The sequence below is a fragment of the Chrysemys picta genome, chromosome 17 (genome assembly GCF_011386835.1).
Source record: "Chrysemys picta bellii isolate R12L10 chromosome 17, ASM1138683v2, whole genome shotgun sequence".
Lineage (NCBI taxonomy): Eukaryota > Metazoa > Chordata > Testudines > Emydidae > Chrysemys > Chrysemys picta.
In genome coordinates, this window is record NC_088807.1 from 1,832,783 (window position 1) to 1,851,178 (window position 18,396).

General features: G+C 68.7%; 3 protein-coding genes across 6 annotated transcripts in view; all 3 read left to right on the forward strand.

Annotated features, from left to right (window-relative positions):
- The window catches only part of AXL (AXL receptor tyrosine kinase), a 29,734-nt gene extending 24,112 nt beyond the window's left edge, over window positions 1–5,622 (forward strand). For 2 of the 4 annotated variants that reach the window (XM_065571012.1, XM_065571015.1), the window contains 5 exons: window positions 47–168; window positions 298–407; window positions 1,526–1,685; window positions 2,356–2,492; window positions 3,884–5,622. In XM_065571012.1, coding sequence (XP_065427084.1) covers window positions 47–168; window positions 298–407; window positions 1,526–1,685; window positions 2,356–2,492; window positions 3,884–4,241 — 887 coding nt within the window. In that variant the 3' untranslated portion in view covers window positions 4,242–5,622. The remainder of the gene's footprint in view (window positions 1–46; window positions 169–297; window positions 408–1,525; window positions 1,686–2,355; window positions 2,493–3,883) is intronic. The other 2 variants (XM_065571013.1, XM_065571014.1) reach the window with 2 other exon arrangements.
- Window positions 5,623–6,041: 419 nt separating this feature from the next.
- Window positions 6,042–15,011, forward strand: LOC101943469 (olfactomedin-4-like). Its single transcript, XM_008177779.4, has 5 exons — window positions 6,042–8,038; window positions 8,362–8,514; window positions 9,752–9,964; window positions 13,160–13,307; window positions 13,563–15,011. Exons 1-5 carry the CDS (start codon window positions 7,973–7,975, stop codon window positions 14,354–14,356), a joined length of 1,374 nt encoding a protein of 457 aa, XP_008176001.2. The 5' UTR covers window positions 6,042–7,972; the 3' UTR covers window positions 14,357–15,011.
- Window positions 15,012–16,347: 1,336 nt separating this feature from the next.
- The window catches only part of HNRNPUL1 (heterogeneous nuclear ribonucleoprotein U like 1), a 28,005-nt gene continuing 25,956 nt past the window's right edge, over window positions 16,348–18,396 (forward strand). Inside the window, exon 1 of the mRNA XM_024114188.3 lies at window positions 16,348–16,624. Within this exon, the coding sequence (XP_023969956.3) occupies window positions 16,369–16,624 (256 nt within the window). The 5' untranslated portion in view covers window positions 16,348–16,368. The remainder of the gene's footprint in view (window positions 16,625–18,396) is intronic.

Here is an 18,396-nt window from a genome sequence, read left to right on the forward strand (position 1 = left end):
GACCCCAGGGGACGGGTCTCATGGCCGCTCGGCTCCCTCTCGGCAGGGGTGTGTCTGCAGAGCACGGAGAGCGAGGGCTACCCCTCGCCCGTGGTCATCCTGCCCTTCATGAAACACGGCGACCTGCACAGCTTCCTTCTCTACTCCCGGCTCGGGGACAGCCCCTTGGTGAGTGTGCTCCACCCCAGCTCCAGCCGCCACCTGGCCCCAGGCGCCTCCGGCCGCGTGGGGGATGCAGCAGGGGCCCGGCTTGGGGAGCGCCCCCGGCCCAGGCACTGACCAGCTCTTGTCCCCCAGTACCTGCCCACGCAGACGCTGGTGCGGTTCATGGCCGACATCGCCAGCGGGATGGACTATCTCAGCAGCCGGAACTTCATCCACCGGGACCTGGCCGCCCGCAACTGCATGTGAGAGACACGGACCCCCCCCGGCCTGCCCCTCCTCCCCCGGCCCCCCAGGGTCTCAGCCCCCCCTCCTGCCCCCCCCGGCCTGCCCCTCCTCCCCCGGCCCCCCAGGGTCCCAGCCCCCCCTCCTGCCCCCCCCGGCCTGCCCCTCCTCCCCCGGCCCCCCAGGGTCCCAGCCCCCCCTCCTGCCCCCCCCGGCCTGCCCCTCCTCCCCCGGCCCCCCAGGGTCTCAGCCCCCCCTCCTGCCCCCCCCGGCCTGCCCCTCCTCCCCCGGCCCCCCAGGGTCCCAGCCCCCCCTCCTGCCCCCCCCGGCCTGCCCCTCCTCCCCCGGCCCCCCAGGGTCCCAGCCCCCCCTCCTGCCCCCCCCGGCCTGCCCCTCCTCCCCCGGCCCCCCAGGGTCCCAGCCCCCCCTCCTGCCCCCACCAGCCTGCCCCTCCTCCCCCGGCCCCCCAGGGTCCCAGCCGCCCCTCCTGCCCCCCCAGCCTGCCCCTCCTCCCCCGGCCCACCAGGGTCCCATTCCCCCCTCCTGCCCCCCCGGCCTGCCCCTCCTCCCCCGGCCCCCCAGGGTCCCAGCCCCCCCTCCTGCCCCCACCAGCCTGCCCCTCCTCCCCCGGCCCCCCAGGATCCCAGCCCCTCCTCCCACCCCACGCCAGCCCTCCAGGGTCCCAGCCACCCCTCCTGCCCCCCCCCAGCCTGCCCATTCTCCTCTGCCCCCGAAAGGGTCCCATTCCCCCTCTCCTGCCCCCCCCCAGCCTGTCCCTCCTCCCCCACCCCCCAGGGTCCCATTCGCCCCCTCCTGCCCCCACCAGCCTGCCCCTTCTCCCCCTGCCCCCCGGCCTTCCCCTCTTCCTCTGCCCCCCCCCCCCCCCGGCCCCACCAGGGTCCCATTCCCCCCCTCCTGCCCCCTCAGGGCTGCCCCTCCTTCCCCAGGGTCCCAGCCCCCCTGGCCTGCCCCTCCTCCCCTGGCCCCCCAGGGTCCCATTCCCCCCCTCCTGCCCCCCTGGCCTGCCCCTCCTTCCCCTGCCCTCCCAGGGTCCCAGCCCCCCCTCCTGCCCCCCCAGACCTGCCCCTCCTCCCCCGGCCCCCCAGTTCCCCCCTCACCGGGCCCTGTGCTGCCGCAGGCTGAACGAGAACATGAACGTCTGCGTGGCCGACTTCGGCCTGTCCAAGAAGATCTACAACGGCGACTATTACCGCCAGGGCCGCATCGCCAAGATGCCCGTCAAGTGGATCGCCATCGAGAGCCTGGCTGACCGCGTCTACACCACCAAGAGCGACGTGGTGAGCCCGGCGGGCGGGGGGGCGCGGCTACCGACCCCCCCTGCCGGCTACCGGCCCTCCTGCACGGCTACCGACCCCCCCTGCCGGCTACCGGCTCTCCTGCGCGGCTACCGACCCCCCCTGCCGGCTACCGGCCCTCCTGCGCGGCTACCGACCCCCCCTGCCGGCTACCGGCCCTCCTGCGCGGCTACCGACCCCTCCTGCCGGCTACCGGCCCTCCTGCGTGGCTACCGACCCCTCCTGCCGGCTACCGGCCCTCCTGCGCGGCTACCGGCCCCCCCTGCCGGCTACCGGCCCTCCTGCGCGGCTACCGACCCCTCCTGCGCGGCTACCGACCCCTCCTGCGCGGCTACCGGCCCCTCCTGCCGGCTACCGACCCCTCCTGCGCGGCTACCGGCCCTCCTGCCGGCTACCGACCCCTCCTGCGCGGCTACCGACCCCTCCTGCCGGCTACCGACCCCTCCTGCGCGGCTACCGACCCCTCCTGCCTGGCTACCAGCCCCTCCTGCCGGCTACCGACCCCTCCTGCGCGGCTACCGACCCCTCCTGCGCGGCTACCGGCCCCTCCTGCCGGCTACCGACCCCTCCTGCGCGGCTACTGACCCCTCCTGCGCGGCTACCGACCCCTCCTGCCCCCAGCCCATGCGGTGCTGACGCTCTCGTCCTGCAGTGGTCGTTTGGGGTCACCATGTGGGAGATCGCCACGCGGGGGCAGACGCCGTACCCGGGCGTGGAGAACAGCGAGATCTACGACTACCTGCGCCAGGGACATCGTCTCAAGCAGCCCCTCGACTGCCTGGACGGGCTGTAAGGGCCCCGGACCCCCGGCTTCCCCCGACCTGCCCCCCGGGACCCCCAGCTTCCCCCTGACCTGCCCCCCGGCTTCCCGCGACCTGGCCCCGGGACCCCGGCTTCCCCCGGCCTGCCCCCTGGGACCCCCGGGATCCCCGGCTTCCCCCGACCTGCCCCCCGGGACCCCCGGCTTCCCCCTGACCTGCCCCCCGGCTTCCCGCGACCTGGCCCCGGGACCCCCGGCTTCCCCCGGCCTGCCCCCTGGGACCCCTGGGATCCCCGGCTTCCCCCGACCTGCCTCCCGGGACCCCCGGCTTCCCCCGACCTGCCCCCCCGGGACCCCCGGCTTCCCCCTGACCTGCCCCCCGGGACCCCCGGCTTCCCCTGACCTGCCCCCCGGGACCCCCGGCTCCCCCGACCTGCCCCCCGGGACCCCCAGCTTCCCCCGGCCTGCCCCCTGGGACCCCCGTGATCCCCGGCTTCCCCCGACCTGCCCCCCGGGACCCCCGGCTTCCCCCTGACCTGCCCCCCGGGACCCCCGGCTCCCCCCGACCTGCCCCCCGGGACCCCCGGCTTCCCCCTGACCTGCCCCCCGGACCCCCGGCTTCCCACGACCTGGCCCCGGGACCCCCGGCTTCCCCCGGCCTGCCCCCTGGGACCCCCGGGATCCCCGGCTTCCCCCGACCTGCCCCCCGGGACCCCCGGCTTCCCCTGACCTGCCCCCCCGGACCCCCGGCTTCCCCCTGACCTGCCTCCCACCCCCCGGGACCCCCGGCTTCCCCCGACCTGCCCCCCGGGACCCCCGGCTTCCCCCTGACCTGCCCCCCACCCCCCAGAACCCCTGGCTTCCCCCGACCTGCCCCCCGGGACCCCCGGCTTCCCCCTGACCTGCCCCCCACCCCCCGGGACCCCCGGCTTCCCCCGACCTGCCCCCCAGGACCCCCGGCTTCCCCCTGACCTGCCCCCCGGGACCCCCGGCTTCCCCCGGGCCCTGCCTCCAGGATGCCATGCCCACCCTCCGGCATTCCCAGCTGCATCTCAGCCCCGGCCGGGGGATCACTGTACGCCCCCCCCCCCGAGCCCCACCCCAGAGGTGTCTGCGTCTCTGCGCCGGGCGAAGGGACCCCGTATAACCGGGCCCCCTCCACGCCCCACCCCAGAGGTGTCTGCGTCGGGCAAGGGGACCCCTTATAACCAGCCCCCCCCCCCCACGCCCCACCCCAGAGTGTCTGCGTCCCTGCGTCGGGCGAGGGGACCCCGTATAACCAGCCCCCCCCACGCCCCACCCCAGAGGTGTCTGCGTTGGGCGAGGGGACCCCGTATAACCAGCCCCGCCCCAGAGAGGGCGCATCCCTGTAGCCTGTGGGGCAGAGGTGGCCCCCATTGATCGCTGCCCCTCTCCCCAGGTACCAGCTGATGACCAGCTGCTGGGCCCTGCACCCCAAGGAGCGCCCCAGCTTCGAGGAGCTGCACGGGGCGCTGGAGAAGACGCTGTGGAGCCTCCCGCCCGCCCAGGGCCCCGACGAGATCCTCTACGTCAACATGGAGGACGGGGGGGCGGAGCGGGGCGCTGTGGGGGGGCTGGGCCCCGAGCCGCCGGCCAAGGAGCAGCTGCTCCCAAAGGGGGCTGTGGCGGCCCAGGTGCACCGGGCCGAGGGGGCGGGACGCTACGTCCTGTGCCCCGCCCCCCCCGAGAGCGGCCGGCGGACGGGCGACCTCCCCGCCTCCCCCGCGCCCTGCGCCGCCACCGAGGAGGGGGCCTGAGAGGGGGGGGCTGATCCTCAGGGGGCCCCGATCCCCGTCTCGCTGGCAGGGCTGGGCAGCCTGCTAGGGTGGGCGGAGACCCTCCCTCTACCAGCTGCCCCCATCTCCTGTCTGACCCCCCCACTGACCCTGGGCCCCGCCCCCATCTCCTGGTCTGACCCCCCCATTGACCCTGGGCCCCGCCCCCATCTCCTGTCTGACCCCCCCCCACTGACCCTGGGCCCCGCCCCCATCTCCTGTCTGATCCCCCCGATCCTGGGCCCTGCCCCCCATTTCCTGTCTGACCCCCCCCCCGATCCTGGGCCCCACCCCCCATCTCCTGTCTGACCCCCCAATCCTGGGCCCCACCCCCCATCTCCTGTCTGACCCGCCCACTGACCCTGGGCCCCTGCCCCCCCCACCAACTCCATTCTCCAACAATTCCTCCCCCCACATCGCCTGTCCCCACCACCCCTTCCATCCCCAACAGGGGAACCAGCCCCCAAAACCATCCTTCCCGAATCCCTCCCCACCTGCACCCAGTTCCCCCCCACCCACAACGAGACCTTCCCTCCCAGCCCCCTTTGCCACGCAGTGGGGCTGGGGCGTGGCCGGTCTCTCCCTGCTGAGCCCCGGCCTGGCTGCCCCCCATGGGACGTACGCTGATTGCCCCCTCCACGCCCTGCTGGGACAGAGACACTTGGGGTGAGCAAGGGGGCGGCCAGGCCGGGAAAGGGACTGGCTGGGCCGCTGCCCCCCACCCCTGGCCCAGCCCCCACATTTCCCCTCCAGCTGTTTCACTGCCATAGGGTGGGGCAGGGCCCCTGCCCCTCGCCGGGACGGGACGATCAGGAAGGGGGCGATGCCGGGCCGGGCCAAAGCCCTGGGCGAGGCCGAGCGACCCCAGCGCAGGCCCAGGGACACGGGGCTGATCCAGGAGCCGGGTCAGAGACGAAGCCACGTTTGCACTATTGTCGTGTCAAGCCGGGCGCGCTCCAGTCTGAGCCGCTGCCGACCAGCTCCGGGTTCGAATCCCTCGTGTGTGGAGAGCCCGAGAGAGCGGCCGGATGGGATGCAGCCGGCACGGGGCGGCTGGGTGGCCTCCAGGGGCTCACGTCTGTGCTGCTGCGGGTCCGCGTGTGCCGTGGGGCTCCTCACAGAAAGGGGGTGCGGCGTGGACGGCCCCAGCCCGCTCCCACCATCAGCTGCCAGGCTGGTGTGAAACCCACCGGGGCCGCGCCCGCCGTCAGCTCCCACAGGGCACCCGGCTCCGGGGAGAAAGACGAGGGCCCCCCGGCTTGGGGGCTGCAGGGAATTCGGCCTTCGTTAGCCCCCAGACGCAGACGCCGCGTGTGCCGGTCCCTCGGCCATCCGGCCGTTACGATGCCCACGCGGCACCGCCAGCCCCAGCGCTGCACTGACCCGAACGCCCGGCAGCAAACCGGGGTCCGGGCGAGGGCCGCGGCCCGTCCCCCCACGGGACGGTCACAAACTGTACATACGTTGTTTACACGCTGTATATGGAACCAACGGCTGCTCCGGTTTTAACGCATCCGCACCCCCGTCAGGGCGCGAGCCGAGCGAGAGCTTATAAATAAACGCTGCTTTACAGAGCCGCCGAGCGTCTCCACTTCCGAGCAGTCAGCAGGGGAGCGGGGGCTAGTGGTGAGAGCGGGGGGCTGGGAGTCAGGACTCCTGGGTTCTCTCCCAGCTCTGGGAGGGGAGCGGGGGCTAGTGGTGAGAGCGGGGGGCTGGGAGCCAGGACTCCTGGGTTCTCTCCCAGCTCTGGGAGGGGAGCGGGGGCTAGTGGTGAGAGCGGGGGGCTGGGAGCCAGGACTCCTGGGTTCTCTCCCAGCAGGGGCAGGGGGGTCTGGTGGTGAGAGCTGGGAGCCAGGCCGGTCCCGTCTCCGTGCCCCTGTATCGGGGCTGCCTCCGCTGGGCCAGGCAGAGCGAGGGCTGGTCCCCCAGGGCAAACAGCCCAGAATGGGGGGCTGGGCCCCAGGGTGAGCGTGTGGGAGCCAGAGCGGGCCCTGGTGTGTCCATCTGTGCGGGGCTGGCTGTGAATAGCCTCTTAGCAAAGCACGCTGGGAGTGGGAGGAGCTTCTGGGGCTATAAAACACAGCCCCCCCCCCCCCCCAAGCCCTGTCTACAGCCAGAGTGAGGGGAGTTGCTGGGTGCCCGAAGGGGCAGGGGGCACCCGGGAGGGTCTGTGGGGTCTGGTGCCAGCAGCCCAGCCCCGCCATGGGCCGTGCGCTGCCCTAGCCCCGCGAGAGCAGTGGGGTTGGGGGAACGGGCTCGGCACAGTTCGGTTCTGCCGTGTGGGTCAGGCCCACGGCTGGTGCAAAGTGGGGTGGTTCTGATCTCAGTGGAGTGATGTTCCTCAATCCCGACCTGTAGCCCCCGGGGGTGTCCCCCACCCCGCACCTCTGCCGGTGCCCCTCACTCCTGACCCGCAGCCCCCTGCCAGCCCAGCCCTGCCCTCCCCCCGGCTCTGCCGGTGCCCCTCACTCCCGACCCACAGCCCCTGCCAGCCCGGCCCTGCCCCCCAGCTCTGCCGGTGCCCCTCACTCCCGACCCGCAGCCCCCTGCTAGTCCAGCCCTGTCCCCTCCCCCAGCTCTGCCGGTGCCCCTCACTCCCGACCCGCAGCCCCCTGCTAACCCTGTGCCTCCGAGCGCGCGCCGGGTCTCAGAGCCGCGGAGTCGTGGCCTGTCTTGCCCCAGGGAGCTGAGCCCCCAGCTCTGGAGCCCTGATATGACGGGGGCTGGTTTCTGTTTGCCTCGGAGCAGGGCCCAGCCGAGAACAAAGGCTCCCCAGTGCCTCGCTGCCTCCGTTCCCCTTATCGGGGGATTAAGCCGTTTTGCAATTGGGGGGTGGGGGCCCATCAGAGAAGGACAATCCCCCCCCTCTTTGCTCTGGGCTGTTCCGCAAACTGATACGGGGGTAGGGGGTGGCGCAAACATGCCAAGTTCCTGCTGGGATTTCGGCACCTGGCCCCTAATCAGGGCCCGGTTACACAATGGGATTTACAGCAATTTCCCCCATCACCCTCCCCATCATCAGCTCTGGGTTCTGTGCCCCTCACTCCCGACCCACAGCCCCTGTTAGCCCGGGCCTGGGCTCCCCCCAGCTCTGCCGGTGCCCCTCACTCCCGACCCGCAGCCCCTGCCAGCCCAGCCCTGTCCCCCCAGCTCTGCCGGTGTCCCTCACTCGCGACCCACAGCCCCTGTTAGCCCAGGCCTGGGCTCCCCCCAGCCCTGCCGGTGCCCCTCACTCCCGACCCGCAGCCCCTGCCAGCCCAGCCCTGCCCCCCCCCAGCTCTACCAGTGCCCCTCACTCCCAACCCACAGCCCCTGCTACCCCGGCCCTGGGCTCCCCCAGCTCTGCCGGTGCCCCTCACTCCTGACCCGCAGCCCCCTGCTAGCCCGCTCCAGCCTTGGCTCCTTAGCACCGCCTGCAGGGCCCCCCCCGGTTCCCATCAGGTCACACCCAGGGCTCAGGCCTCTCTTGCTTGGGCATGACCCCCCCACCCCCGGTTAATCCCCCGGCTCCGCTATCTCGCTGGCACTGGCAGCCCGTCAATCACCGAGCTGAACAAACTAACCTGAAACCAGCCAATTTAGGGATCAGTGTCAGGTCACCCGGCTAGTGAGCGGCTACGATCAGCCCGTCCCTCCGTCACGCGCCGGCCCGCGGCACCGTCCGCTGCCTATATAAAGCACTTGGGGGCACCGGGGGCTGACACAGACGGACCATGGCCACCATCGTGCTAGCCCTGTTCCTGGCGGGCTGCCCGCTCCTGCGCTGGACGGCTGCCTCCGTGAGTATCTCGGCCCACGCGCCGCTTTGCCAGGGCCGGCGGCCCGGGGTTTAAATCACCTGTCCGTCCTGGACATGGATGAAATCTTGCCAGGGCGACTGGCAATTCCATCCCTGTCCATGTTGCATGGCCATGAAATGTCCCCGGGTTCCCCTCCGCCTGCCCCGATCCCCTCTGCACAAACTTGCCCCTCTGCCCGGCCGCTGCGCCCTCTGACGCACTCCTCCCCAGAAGTGGCTGCATTCCCGTGGCGCTTTGGGGAGGGGACGTGAGAGGTGATGCTTCAGTAATGGGTCCCACCTGCTCCCCACTCCCCCTTCCAGGCCGTCCAGAATCTGAGCAGCGTGATGGACGCCAGCGGTCACTGCGTCTGCACCGTCATCCTGCCCGACGACACCTTCCCCCTGCGGCGGATCGAGCTGCTGGAGACGTCCGCCCACAACCTGACCCTCCGTGTGCAGCAGGAGATGGAGAAGGTGAGGCCGGGGAGGGGCCGGGGGGAGAACTGAGGGGTACTGGGGGGTCAGGGGCCCTGGCTCTGCGTGGCGTTTGGCGAATTCCTTCCCCTCCCTGGGCAAGGGCAGCGCCAGCCCTGGGGCTGGTTCCCGCCGGCCCTAGTCAGGGGCAGGCTACGCAAGGAGGGGTTGTAGGCTGGGGGCCAACAGAGCCGCCCGGGAGCCCGGGAGCAGCCAATCAGCCTCTGGGGCAGCCGTTCTCAGGGCGTGGGAGCTGCTGGACACTCAGCCCTTAGGGTGACCAGATGTCCCGATTTTATAGGGACAGTCCCGATTTTTGGGTCTTTTTCTTATATAGGCTCCTATTACCCCCCACCCCCGTCCCGATTTTTCACACTTGCTGTCTGGTCACCCTGGCCCTGGTGCAAGATCTGGGCTGCGTGTGGCACGTCTGCCCTCTGCTGGCCTGGCTCTCGGCACCGTCGGCGGGGGGGGGGGAATGCCCCCGGCTCTGGCTGCCAATTTTAGCCCATTTTTTGCCACTAGCGAATCACTCGCCAAACAAGGCCAATGTTCCTCGAGCATCCCCTGCCCCCGCTCTTCCCTGCCCCCGCTTCCCCCCTCCCCGGGGCTCTGGGCTCCCAGCATCTCAGCGCCAAGGCCCGAGCCCACGGGAGCAACGAACGACGTCGTCCCGGGACTCGCCGGGGCCCAGACTCAGCCCACCGGAGCGAGACCCCCCCCACCCCCGTCAGTCTCAGGCCCCCCCAGCAGGGCAGGGGAGGCAGAAAGCCCAGGGCGCCCCCTGTTCCGGAGCTGGGGGGAAGCCGCTGGACGGTTCTCGTCAATGTCGCTAGTGAAACTGACCCAGGCACGGGAACAGAACCTTTCCCCCAAACTCCCTCCCCGGGGATCTCGCCTCTGACCCTGTCCCGGCTCCAGAGGAATCTGGGGTTTCGTTCTTCGTTCCCCAAACTGTGACATTTTCAGGGGAAGGGATTTCTGCTGCCCAGCCGGTGGGCGGGACCAAGATGGGCGGGGAGCTCCCCCCACATCCAGACTCAGGGAGTAACACGGGTGTGAATCCAGAGTCACCCCCGGCTGCAGTGGGGTCAGGGCCGGGTTCTGATCTCAGCTGCTCCAGTGTTAATCCGGAGTCACCCCTGACTGCAGCAGGGTCGGGGCTGGTTCTGACCCAGGGAAGCCACGCGGGTTTACACCAGATGAGGTCTGACCCCCTCTCCCCTCCCCCTGGCAGCTCCAGGAATACGGGCAGCGCCTGGCGTGGCACGAGGCCAAGCTGCAGAACGCCAGCCACCGGCTGCAGCTGCTGGAGGTGGGCGACCTGACCCCCACCGAGCTGGACTTCCAGGAGCTGCGGAAGGAGATCGGCGACATGGAGTCCTTCGTGGGCCACCTCCGCTCCTCCCTCAACGGGAGCGACACCACGGTGGAGGTGGTGCACCGGGAGGTGAGCGTCTCGCGGGGCCGGGATCTGACCCCGGGGGGCCGGCGGGAAGGGCCTGGGCCCCCCCGGCAGGGCTGGACTCAGATCCCGTGTGGATCAGATACAGGCTGGCCCGGGGGCGACCCCCGATTCCCACCCGCGCTCAGACCCCCCCTGGCCCTCGTGTTGGGGGGCGGGGGATTCCCCGCAGCGTGGAGTGGCAGGAAGAACCAGCCCATTGGAAGCTGGGAAGGCCGCACGCCCTCAGGGGATAACCCCTGTAAGCCCCGCCCCCAGAGGAGGGTCCTGGCCCGTGCCCGCTGGAGCAGCCCCTGGCAGGGTGGGACTGATGCAGTGACGTGCCCTCAACACCGACCCCCACCCTCCTTGGGGCTGGCGCGGGGCCCACTGCCAGGCCGGCCTTCCCTGGGCTGCAGCTGGGTTCGGGTCCAGCCCGCAGGAGGGAGAACTCAGCCCCTGCCTGTCCCTCCATGTGTGGGGCCCCCGTCTGCCCCCACCGGAGCCATGCGGTCCCCTGCACACACACGGGTCAACACCTGCTCCCAGCGACGGGCGCAGGCTCCCTGCAGACCCAGGCAGCGTCGCTCCGTTGGTTCTGCTCAAGTCACATTTTCAAGCTTTTCCTCGCAAGCACAAGGGCTAGAAATGTAATTCCACCCCCCGCGCACACACACACGCTGTCTAGCCAGGCAATGTTACAATAAAGGGTTAACCGCCGGCGTACCCGATTCGTTCCTCATGCGGGCTCGGGTCCATGTTCAAAGCGTCCGGCTGCCGATTCTGGCTTGCTGGCTGGGGAGCCCCCCTCCGCGGAGGACGCCAGACAGGGCGACCCCGTTTCAAAACCCCTGTCCTCTTTGTGGCGCGTCTCTGGTGTTTGTGCGCGGTGGGAACGCTTTGCCGGGGCCAGGCCGGGCCGTGGTTCGCTATACGGCCATTGGGAGGCGAAGGCCCGTTTCTCCAGCGACGGGCCACACAAAGTCTTGCTGCTAACGATAACGAGAAACGCATCGGCACTGCTGTTCGCCGGGGCAGGGCACTGCTGGGAGCCGGCAGGATTCCCACCCTTTCGACGGCCTCCCCGGCTCTGCGTGTGGCCCGATGGGGCCTACGCTGCTTTGACCCGCTCTGCCCCCTCCCCGCAGACGTCTCCAGCCCGACGCCGGGAAACCCTGCGCCCTGCAGCCCCCTCGCCAGGCTTCGGGGCCCCGGGCGCCCTTGACTCCTGCCCAATATCTTGGTCTTTCAGCTGTTTGTGACTTTCTGCCGCCCCACCAACTACATCCTGCCCTTCGTCAACGTCCGGGGCAAGTCCCTCATCGACCGGCGCTGGAATTGCCCCCTCATCTACCTCCTGCGCAGGACCCAGAAGGCCCGGGCGTGCGAGCTCCTGGATGCCCCCCAGTGGCGGGGCGAGCCCAAGGAAGACTACGTCATCCTGGCGCCCCGGCGCTGGGACAGGAGGTCTCACAAGAGGTCCTTCGCCTGCTGGAAGCCGCAGTGAGCTGCCGGCCGGCCGGTTCCCGGGGCAGAAGGGTGAGGATGGGACAGGGGGACTGGGACCCTCGTTCCCCCGGAGCCCGCCCATTGCCCATCCGGAGGCCATCGACCACCCGCACCAGAGCTCGGACGCCCCGGGAATCTCGTCACACGGAGCTGCACGTCACCTGCACTCCCCGTCTGGTTCTGTGGCACCTGGAAGTCCATGAAGGGTTAATCGGAGCCAGTGATTGACAGTTGCCTCTCCCTTTGCCCCACCCCTATCCTGGTGGGAGTGGCCTAGTTTTGGCCACACCCCAAGGCTTGGTGGGCTCTGGCGACTCCCAGGCGGTCGCGAAGTCGTTCCCGGGCCCGGCTAGAGCAGGGAAACGGGACCCCACCGCCAGGGTCCAGCTGCCACTGAAATCCTGAACTCACCCAGGAGTCCCATGCGCGGGACGATCCTGTCGTGGGCTACGCCCAGCCGGGGCCTGGCCCCCTTCCGCCAGGGATAAACGCGGCTCCAAGTGAAACTGCCCCCGCTCCCGTGTATTTCCCCACATGCTCTGCACCCCCAATCCCACCGCTGTCTGCATTTCCCCTGGCGCCGTCCCAGCGTCCCGTTAATCGCTGCTAAAAAACCTAACTGCAATAAAAACGTTTCTATTTAACCATCCTCCGTGGTCTCGCTGGGTGAGTTCATTTCCGAGGCTCGGGTGGGACCCCAGCGGGGCCAGGTCCGAAAAGTGGGGACTACCCGGAGCCCATCACAGCGGCCAGCGGGAGAACCCGGACAGATTTCCCAGAACAGCTACTTCTGAAAAGGGACGGTCCCAGGAACACCTGGCCAGGTGGGGATGGCGCCGGGCGCCGAGCTGTGCAAATAACGGATATTTTGGTTTGCTGAAGAACAATCGTTTTGCGTCGAACCGAAAACAAATAGTTTTGTGCTGTTTGGTGCATCGAAAAGTTGTGGGGGGGCCAGCGGGGGGGTTTATTGGGGGCTGAACAAAACATTTTGTTTGGAAATTTCGTTTTGATTTGGGGCCTTTTTAACCCTTTGCCCTGGGGCGTGTGGTACGTTAGAGTGGAGGATGTTTCTAAACAGAGAGTCCCGTTGAAACCCCCAAACAAGAACTAGTCCGGGTGGCTCGGAATTGTTTCGGGGTTGGGGGGGGGGTTTCCAGACGAAACAATTTGGCGAAACTGATGCAAATTCACGAAACGTTTTGGTGTTTTGCCAAATCTGCATTTTTTCCCTAGGAAAAAAGTTTGGGACACAAATTCCTCCCCTTCCCCCCCCCAGTTCTAGTGGGGATTTGGGCCATGGGCTGGGGCTTACCCCGGCTTTGCCATCTATTCTCCAGGCTGGGTTTCTCTGTTCCCTCCGCTTCAGCGGTGGGGAGGATGTGGCCACAAGGCGCCTGAGAGCGAATATCTAGAGCACGTCCCGGAGCACAACCTGAAGTTATTGGCTAATCGACGGTGCTCGGGACAGGATAATTGGCTGGGTGGAAAACGGCTCTGAGCTCGCCGCTGTCGGAGGACGTTGCTCTGGGACGGAGGGGTCCGACGGAGCTGGATGGCTAAGGGTGCAGAGTCCCTGATTTAGCAACGGGCAGGGCTGGATCTGAGTCTCGGGGGGATCCAGCGTGGGGGGGCCTGGAGGGGCGCCCAGGCACTGTGCGGAAGGGCTGACCCTTGCCCTGTTCCTTGCAGCTCCAGAACATGTCGGTCACCGTGAGCGCCCTGGAATCCTACGACAAGAGCCACGTGGTGGCCATGAGGCGGGAGCTGACCACGCTCAAGCAGCGCTTGGAGGACTGTCAGAAGGACAATCCCCTGGTGGGACGGCAGCCGCCGATTGGTGAGTCCCTCCCAGAGAACCCAGGAGTCCTGGCTCCCAGACTCCCTCCCTCTAACCACTAGACCCCACTCCCCTCCCAGAGCCGGGGAGAGAACCCAGGAGTCCAGGCTCCCAGCCCCCCCTGCTCTAACCACCAGACCCCCCTCCCCTCCCAGAACTGGGGAGAGAACCCAGGTGTCCTGGCTCCCAGCCCCCCCTGCTCTAACCCACTAGACCCCCCCCCCATCTAACCCTTGTGACCCCCCATCCCCCCAGGCACGTGCGACCACCGGGGGATCTGGCGGCTCAGCAAGCCCACGGTGGTGCAGCTCAACTGGCGAGGCGCGAGCTACAAGGCCGGGGCCTGGGGCAAGGAGTCGGCCCTGCGCGCCGGGCGGAAGGAGCGCTACTGGGTGGCCCTCCTGAACCTGGACGGCCGGCGGCTGGACTCGATGCGTCTCTACGGCTCCTACCAGGACCTGCTGCTGTCCCGGAACCACATGGACCAGCTGATCACGGGCTTCGGGCAGGGGGCCGGGCCGGCGCTGTACAACGGCTCCTTCTACTACAACTGCTACAACGCGCGGGACCTCTGCCGCCTGGACCTGGAGAGCGGGGCCGTGGACCGCAAGGCGGTGCCCAACGCCGCCTTCAACAACCGCTTCTCCTACACGGGCACCAACTGGCAGGGCCTCGACCTGGCCGCGGACGAGAGCGGGCTGTGGGTGCTGTACGCCACCGAGCGCAGCGAGGGCAACATCGTCATCGGCCGCCTCGGCCCCGGCTCGCTGGCCCTGGAGAAGACCTGGCAGACCTCCCAGTACAAGCCGGCGGCCACCAACGCCTTCATGGTGTGCGGGGTGATGTACGCCACCCGGGCGGTCAGCACCCACCGCGAGGAGATCTTCTACGCCTACGACACCCGCACGGGCCGAGAGAGCCGTCTTAGCCTGCCGCTGGACAAGGTGACGGACGTCGTGCGGTCGCTGAGCTACAACCCCAGTGACCACAAGCTCTACATGTTCAGCGACGGCTACCTGCTTCGCTACGACGTCCTCTTCCGGGCCTAGCGCCCGGCCGCACGGCCAGCTCCCGGCGCGGGTCGGCCTCCCGCCTTCTCCGTTCCTCCAACCCCCTCCCGCCTTCTCCGGCCCAGCCTTCTCCCTCCACCTTCTCCGGCCCAGCCTTCTCCGTTCCTCCATCCCCCTCCGCCTCCTTTCCCCCCTTCCATTCGCCCGCAAGCTCCCCTCCACCCCTTCCCTTCCCCCCCTTCCCTGCCCCTTGCTCCCCGGATCCTCTCACTCCTTCCTGCCCTCTTCCCCAGCCACCGCCCGGCTTCCTCCTCCCGCCTCCAGCTGCATCACTAACGCCAACCAACCTCCTGGCGCCCGGGCTCCGTCTCCTGCCCCGATCGGGTTTCTGCCACCCCATGCAATGCAAGCGCGGGCGGGGCTGCGATCTCGGCTCCCGAGTCCCCTTTACCCCCTGCCCGCGGCTGGATTGGGGTAAAGGGACCAGAACGGATAATCAGACCGTTGGGGTTTCCGGGTCATTGTTCTCTTGGGTTTACATCCATCCCATTGGCTCGCTGGCGTTGCAGCCAGGCCCGTTCGGCTCCCGGGATTTGGGGGTTAGCGATGCCGCTTCTCTTGCGTTTTCTGAGGCCCCATCGGAGCCTGATTTTTGCCTAGAACTTCCCGGTAGCGAATAAAGGTGATCATGTGACTGCAGCCCCCGTGTCCGCGTTTGTTGGTGTCACTCAGCCCAGTAACCGAGCGCCGCGCCCAGGGCCGGGGAGCGGGTGGGAACACAGGGACGGTCCCTGCGTCTCGCGCACTGCCAGGCCAGTGCCCCTCCCTGCCCAGCTGGGGTCCGGGTTGGGTTCAAGCCACTGGGCCAGGCGGCGCATTGATCCATGCAGGGCCGCATTGCCGGAGCAAATGCAAACGCACCCTGGATCGGCCAATGGGAAATGCACCAGCAATAAATCCCCCCGGGGCTCAGCCAATGGGAACCGAACCAGCAATAAATCCCCCCGGGGCTCAGCCAATGGGAACTGAACCAGCAATAAATCCCCCCGGGGCTCGGCCAATGGGAACTGCACCAGCAATAAATCCCCCCGGGGCTCGGCCAATGGGAACTGCACCAGCAATAAATCCCCCCGGGGCTCGGCCAATGGGAAATGCACCAGCAATAAATCCCCCCGGGGCTCGGCCAATGGGAAATGCACCAGCAATAAATCCCCCCGGGGCTCGGCCAATGGGAAATGCACCAGCAATAAATCCCCCCGGGGTTCGGCCAATGGGAAATGCACCAGCAATAAATCCCCCGGGGCTCGGCCAATGGGAAATGCACTAACAATATCCCCTGGGGCTCGGCCAATGGGAAATGCACCTACAATCCCCCCTCCCCGGGGCCCGGCCAATGGGAAATGCACCTGCAACACCCCCACCCTGGGCTCAGCCAATGGGAAATGCACTCACAGTAAATCCCCCAGGGCTCAGCCAATGGGAAATACACTAACAATATCCCCCAGGGCTTGGCCAATGGGAAATGCACCTGCAACACCCCCACCCTGGGCTCAGCCAATGGGAAATGCACTAATAAAATAATCCCTTCCACAAACAAACAAACTATCCCGCGGGCTCAGCCAATGGCCGACAAGCTCACACCCTCTCTCTCAGGCTCAGCCAATGGGAAATGTACAGAAAACAAACAAACCCAGGGCTCAGCCAATGAGACACTCAACAGGATATTGGGGGGGGTCCATAGGCGGTCTGACTCCCGCCCTTTCAGCTGTCCATCAAGCCTATCCTTCACGCCCTCGAGGCTCCGTTTGATTGACTCACGAGGGAAGCGGCCTCCCGCCAATGGCAAGGCCCGTTCCAACGCCCTCTCTACCTTTGGCCAATGGGAGCTCCCCTCACAAATGAAGCGTGAGCGGGAGACGGGCGACGAGGGAGGCGAGAGGAGCGGGGCGGCTGCTACCCAATCAGAAGCGGCCTTGCATCGCGGCGCGGGGCGCTCGGCCAATCCGCGGCCCCGTGGCACGGCGGCGCGGCGCGGGGCCGGGAGGAGGGCGATGGCGGCCATTTTGAGCCGATGGCCGGGCAGCCGCGGCCCAGCGCGGGGCTCTGAGCGGGGCCGGGGCGCGGGCGGCGCCATGGACGTGCGGCGGCTGCGGGTGAACGAGCTGAAGGAGGAGCTGGGCCGGCGCGGCCTGGACACGCGCGGGCTGAAGGCCGAGCTGGCCGAGCGGCTGCAGGCGGCGCTGGAGGCCGAGGAGGCCCGGCGGGGGCCCGGGGCCGGCGGCGGGGACCAGGCGCCCGACGGACACTGTGAGGGGCGGGGCCCGGGGGGGAGCTGCGCTGGGGGGGGCCCGGCCCCGCCCCTCACCCGCGTGTCGCGCCTCTTCCCCCCCTCCCCCCGCCCGGTGTCAGCGACGGCCCGGGGGGGGGGCGGGGCCGTGGGGGCCCGGGGGGGGGTGGTGACGGGGGGGGTCGGCGGGGTAACGCGGGGGTCCGGGGGGGGGGGTCGGCGGGGTAATGTGGGGGGGGTCAGCGGGATCACGTGGGGGCCCGGGGGGGGTAACGCGGGGTCATGTGGGGGGGTCGGGGGGGGGTCTGCGGGGTGATGCGAGGCCCCGGGGGGGGGGTCGGCGAGGTAACACGGGGGCCTGGGGGGGGTCGGCGTTGTGACGCGGGGGGTCGGCGGGGGCCCGGGGGGGGGTAACGTGGGGTCATGTGGGGGGTTCGGGGGGGGTCGGCCGGGTAACGTGGGGGCCCATGGGGGGTCGGCGGGGTAATGTGGGGGGGGGTGTCGGCGGGGTAACGCGGGGGTCCGGGGTAGGGTCGGTGGGGTGATGCGGGGGTCCGGGTGGGGGTCGGCGAGGTAACGCAGGGGCCCATGGGGGGTCGGCGGGGTAATGTGGGGGGGGGTCGGCGGGGTAACGCGGGGGTCGGTGGGGGGTTCGGCGGGGTAACACGGAGGCCCAGGGTAGGGTCGGTGGGGTGATGCGGGGGCCCGGGGGGGGGTCGGCGGGGTAACAGGCACCCCGAGTCCAGGGCCTGGCCCGCACTGACGGCGTCGCTCTGTCGGGTGCGGGCGACCGGTTACTAAAGTCCCCGGGTCGGGTCACCAGACATCAAGTGTCAAAAATCAGGGCAGGGGGTGGGGGGTAATAGGAGCCTATATAAGAAAAAGACCCAAAGTCGGGACTGTCCCTGTACAATGGGGACGTCTGGTCACCCTGTCCCCAGGGGACCGCACCGGGGGCACGTCGGCGTCACAGTCCCGAGGCCCCTGCGGCTCGTGCCGCTGGTGAGACTGGCGGGAGCTCTGCCCGCTGGTGTCATCTGAGGTCACTGCCAGGAGAGCTGCGCCGGTCTCTGCAATGGGCCGGGCGTCTCCACCGCGGCGGTTGGGAACACGCGTGTTCTCCCCGGGCCCCGCTTGGCAGGTGGGATGTGCTAACCCAGCCCCAGGGCGTGAGCGCCTAGTGGTTAGAGCAGGGGCCACGGCCACAGCGAGTCGGGACGCCTGGGTTCTGACACAACCAGCGAGGCCCACCCATCTTGTCCTGAGGTGGAGGTGTCGCAGAGAAAGTGTGTAGATCTACCCGATAGACCCCCGCGCCCCAATGAGGAAACGTTGCATCCTTCTGCCAGCTGCGGATGCTTATCTGTTGCACCACACGATTGGTTTTTTTTGGTCAGCTCCTTGCCAGAGTAGTTCCTCGTTTTGTTGTCTTGTTGATGGATTTTGGCAGATGGGAATCCTGCCAGCCCGTTCGTTGAGAGACCCTGATGAGACATCCTCTAGAGTCAGACTTCTGTCAGCTTTCCCCCCATTCACCAGGGGTTAGGGTCTGCTCTGGTCGTAGAATTGGTGTTGGCAGGTGCTGTAGAACGACGTCTAGTCTGTTCTCCACTGCTTTTTGCTGGCCTAATATTCCTTCTTGGTGCGAACGTACGGCTGGAGGAGCTGCATGTGCAAGTGCGCAGATGTCTGGGTAATATATTTGATCCGTTCTGTTTTATGCAACAGACTGAATTTAAAAGACAGAAACTGAACTGCCCCTCAGGGGTTCTGCATTGGGCGTATGTATGGG

Bases quoted from the DNA above. Each gene is read 5' to 3' on its own strand.
- LOC101943469 (XM_008177779.4), top strand. From the start codon at position 7,973: ATGGCCACCATCGTGCTAGCCCTGTTCCTGGCGGGCTGCCCGCTCCTG. The intron at 9,965-13,159 runs GTGAGCGTCTCG...TGTTCCTTGCAG, and splicing joins TGGAGGTGGTGCACCGGGAG to CTCCAGAACATGTCGGTCAC. The intron at 13,308-13,562 runs GTGAGTCCCTCC...CCATCCCCCCAG, and splicing joins GGGACGGCAGCCGCCGATTG to GCACGTGCGACCACCGGGGG.